The 3,404-nt window shown below is 46.6% G+C and overlaps 1 protein-coding gene across 1 annotated transcript in view; it reads right to left on the reverse strand.

The window, feature by feature from the left end:
• Positions 1–2,802, reverse strand: part of LOC123747198 (uncharacterized) — a 3,986-nt gene extending 1,184 nt beyond the window's left edge. Inside the window, exons 1-4 of the mRNA XM_045729232.2 lie at positions 2,735–2,802; positions 1,423–1,579; positions 965–1,090; positions 505–602 (exon numbers count right to left, since the gene is read on the reverse strand). Coding sequence (XP_045585188.1) covers positions 505–602; positions 965–1,090; positions 1,423–1,564 — 366 coding nt within the window. The 5' untranslated portion in view covers positions 1,565–1,579; positions 2,735–2,802. The remainder of the gene's footprint in view (positions 1–504; positions 603–964; positions 1,091–1,422; positions 1,580–2,734) is intronic.
• Positions 2,803–3,404: the final 602 nt, after the last annotated feature.

Consider the following 3,404-nt stretch of genomic DNA (forward strand, 5'->3'; position numbering starts at 1 on the left):
GTAGAGATACTGAGAGTACTGGTGGAGATACTGAGAGTACTGGTGGAGGTACTGAGAGTACTGGTGGAGATACTGAGAGTACTGGTGGAGATACTGAGAGTACTGGTGGAGACACTGAGAGTACCTGTCTTACGAATTACGTCTGAATTTGGCCGTTTGCCTGTTTGGCCGATAATGGACGTAATTTGATAATAGAAAATAAATTTTGGATTTTTTTCCAAAACAGCAATTTAAGGGTCCTCTGGTAGGTTAGGAGGGCAAGAAATTCCTCCTAAGGTTCCAAAACGTCATGAAAACCGTTAATTGAAAGTTTCCCCTCCTAATCTAACCGAATAAGCCAGGGGACCCAAAGCAGAAAACGGGACAGCATGTCACTTTCGTGAGCCGATAGCACACGAGCGAAAAGCGACGTAATTTTAAGAAGACGGGTTGTTCTCCACCAGAGTACTGTCGGAGACGCTGAGAGTACAGGTGGAGACATAGAGGGACGTCGTAAGTACTCACCATTGAGGCGTTATTGGCAACACACTGCACCAGCAGCTTGGGGCTTGGCAGGAAGCCTGGGGGTGGTGGAGGGCCGGTGCCTGTAGGCTTCTGGCACGCTGTGTACATCATTCAGAAAATATAATTAGAATCAGGGATCTTATGTTATTTTATACGTAAAGTTGATATTTACATTGGTAATTAATGCTGCTGCTTTAAATTTCATATCGGGAGTTATTACTCATAATATTTATAGAATATCTTAGAGGAATATTGATAAATTAATTTAATTATACATAAGATTTTTGTCAATGATATTTGATGATCAAAGTTTTTCAAATTAGTTTGAAATTTTACTAGGTCCTCATAACCAGCTTTATCCAATATATATTTTTAACAAATTTAACTACTGAACAACGCTCAAAATGTTGTCCAGTGCATAAATATACAGAAAGGGAGACTTGGCAAACGGTGTATTTACATGTGTCGTTGGCGTTGACCTGGGCGTCGAGGAGAGTCCCGAAGCAAACTTTGGTAGCGTCCTTAACCGAGTCCTTGATGGCCTGGCAGGTGGCGGCGTCCACGGTGCTCGGACACAAGCACGCAACTGTAAGGCAGATAGACAGCTACAACCTTCTCCAACCATTACGCCCCGACGAAGTCTTTGACAATATGGGGGAATTATTAAGCATATTTATGACAAGAAACATGATCACAGTGACGGGTGGAGTGAGCCAGAGAAGGGAGTGGATTGAGCCTGGGAAGGAGTGGAGTGAGCCAGGGAAGGGGTGGAGTGAGCCAGGGAAGGGGTGGAGTGAGCCAGAGAAGGGAGTGGATTGAGCCTGGGAAGGAGTGGAGTGAGCCAAGGAAGGGGTGGAGTGAGCCTGGTAACTGGTGGATTAGGAAGAAAGACAAGATGCTCGAGTGTGTGGTCCCTACCCATTTTTCCCTTGAAGCAAGGTGGTGGCATATCTGGGGGAGGTCCACCTGGGCCACCTGAAGGAGGAGGTGGTCTGCTAGCCTGGGGTGAGGCGCAAGCAGCCCCCACAAGAAGCACCACCGTCAACATGAAGACCTTCATCACGGAGCTGATTCACTGCGGGTAGTGGACACATACATTAGTCTCTTGAACAGACACGCAACAGCAACGATAATAATATAAATTAAATTAATATGTAAATGGTGGACATAATTGTAATAAAATATTATTACTTTCAAAGCATATAAAAGTTCACATAAAGTTCAGTGGTATACACAATCAATAAAATAGTACACAAGAAAAGTTGTTCTTTTGATAATCCCAGTCTACAAGATGGCTACACCAGACGGAGGTGGAACACAGCCATGACACGAACATTGTTCATATTCAGCGTACACTCCTTTGACCTGACTGGTGACAAGGGTGCTCTAGCAATATATTTTATTCATTACTAGGGGGGGGGTCGTACCCGGCGTTGCCCGGGTCTGACTGTCTGTCTCCCATCCATCTATCTCTTTATCTATCCATACATCTAGGAGGGGTACCCGACGGTGCTCCCCTCGTCGTTCCAACCCTTCCCTATTCCCTCGTGCTCTCCACTCTTCCCCTCCTCCACCCATCCCTCCCCCTGTCCTCAACACTCCCCTCTCCCCTTGTCCTCGCCATCCTCCCCATTGCCTCTACCTTTCCTCCCTCTCGCTCTTCCCCACGTCCTATTCTCTCTGATAGATTATTGAAAACAGTGAATGTCAAAGTTCCATCTATTAAGCCTGAGCTCTTGTTAATCAGTTCTTGATGCTTGGGACAAGATTTAGAACGACAAACTAAATGTGAGGCTACGACGAAAGGCTACATGTAGAGAGTGAGGTTGTTGTTGTTGTTAAAGATTCGCTACCTGAAACAAAAAGTTCCTGGTAACACGGGCTATGGTGAGCCCGTAGTGCCTTGCCGCGACGAGGGACACGGACGGTAGGTGAAGGACACGGAAGGGAGGTGTGGAACGAGGACGAGGGAGAAGGACGTGAGGTGTGGGACGAGGACGAGAAATTGAGTGTAAATGTGTTGGGTTCTCTCTTGCTGGAGTTAGTCTACTTGTCATAACTGTGGTCATTATGTTTCTAAATGGTACATAAAGTATGTTATTTCTAGCATCAGATTCATACTAAGATATTTTTGGTAACAGCAAGAGTTGCGTCACGTGCTTCTCTGTAAAGTCTCAACGAGGACGCAAGAAATAAGATCTGGATGGTGTCGGACCAGCGAGGGGCTCACCTGAGCTGGGCTGAAGAACAAGAGCGTTGGGATACCTGGCCGTCTGTGTCTCCTTCAGCATCTGCTCGGGTTTATATACGGTTGAGGCTGCGTACTCTGCACCGTCACTAATGAGTGTGCACCTGCTTCGGGCTCCGTCCGACCTTCAATCACCGATTGTCTCACTACCAAGAGTAAACCTGTCGCTGGCCCCATACTCACCACCTGTCTACCAAGAGTAAACCTGCAGTTGGCCCCATACTCACCACATGTCTACCAAGAGTAAACCTGCAGTTGGCCCCATACTCACCACCTGACTCACTACCAAGAGTAAACCTGCAGCTGGCCCCATACACATCACCTGTCTACCAAGAGTAAACCTGCAGTTGGCCCCATACTCACCACCTGTCTACCAAGAGTAAACCTGTCGCTGGCCCCATACTCACCACCTGTCTACCAAGAGTAAACCTGTAGCTGGCCCCATACTCACCACCTGTCTCACTACCAAGAGTAAACCTACAGCTGGCTAATTAATCACATTTATCCTTCCTAATGAAAAAATACTGTGTTTACACCATCATACTTACCAATAGACCACGGTACTCATCCAGTAGTGTTTGCAGAGGTTGAGCTTCGGCTCTTTGTATGGACTCAACAGGTTCACAATCTTCTTTTCACCTCAGGTTTCAGT

The sequence above is a fragment of the Procambarus clarkii genome, chromosome 94 (assembly GCF_040958095.1).
Source record: "Procambarus clarkii isolate CNS0578487 chromosome 94, FALCON_Pclarkii_2.0, whole genome shotgun sequence".
NCBI lineage: Eukaryota > Metazoa > Arthropoda > Malacostraca > Decapoda > Cambaridae > Procambarus > Procambarus clarkii.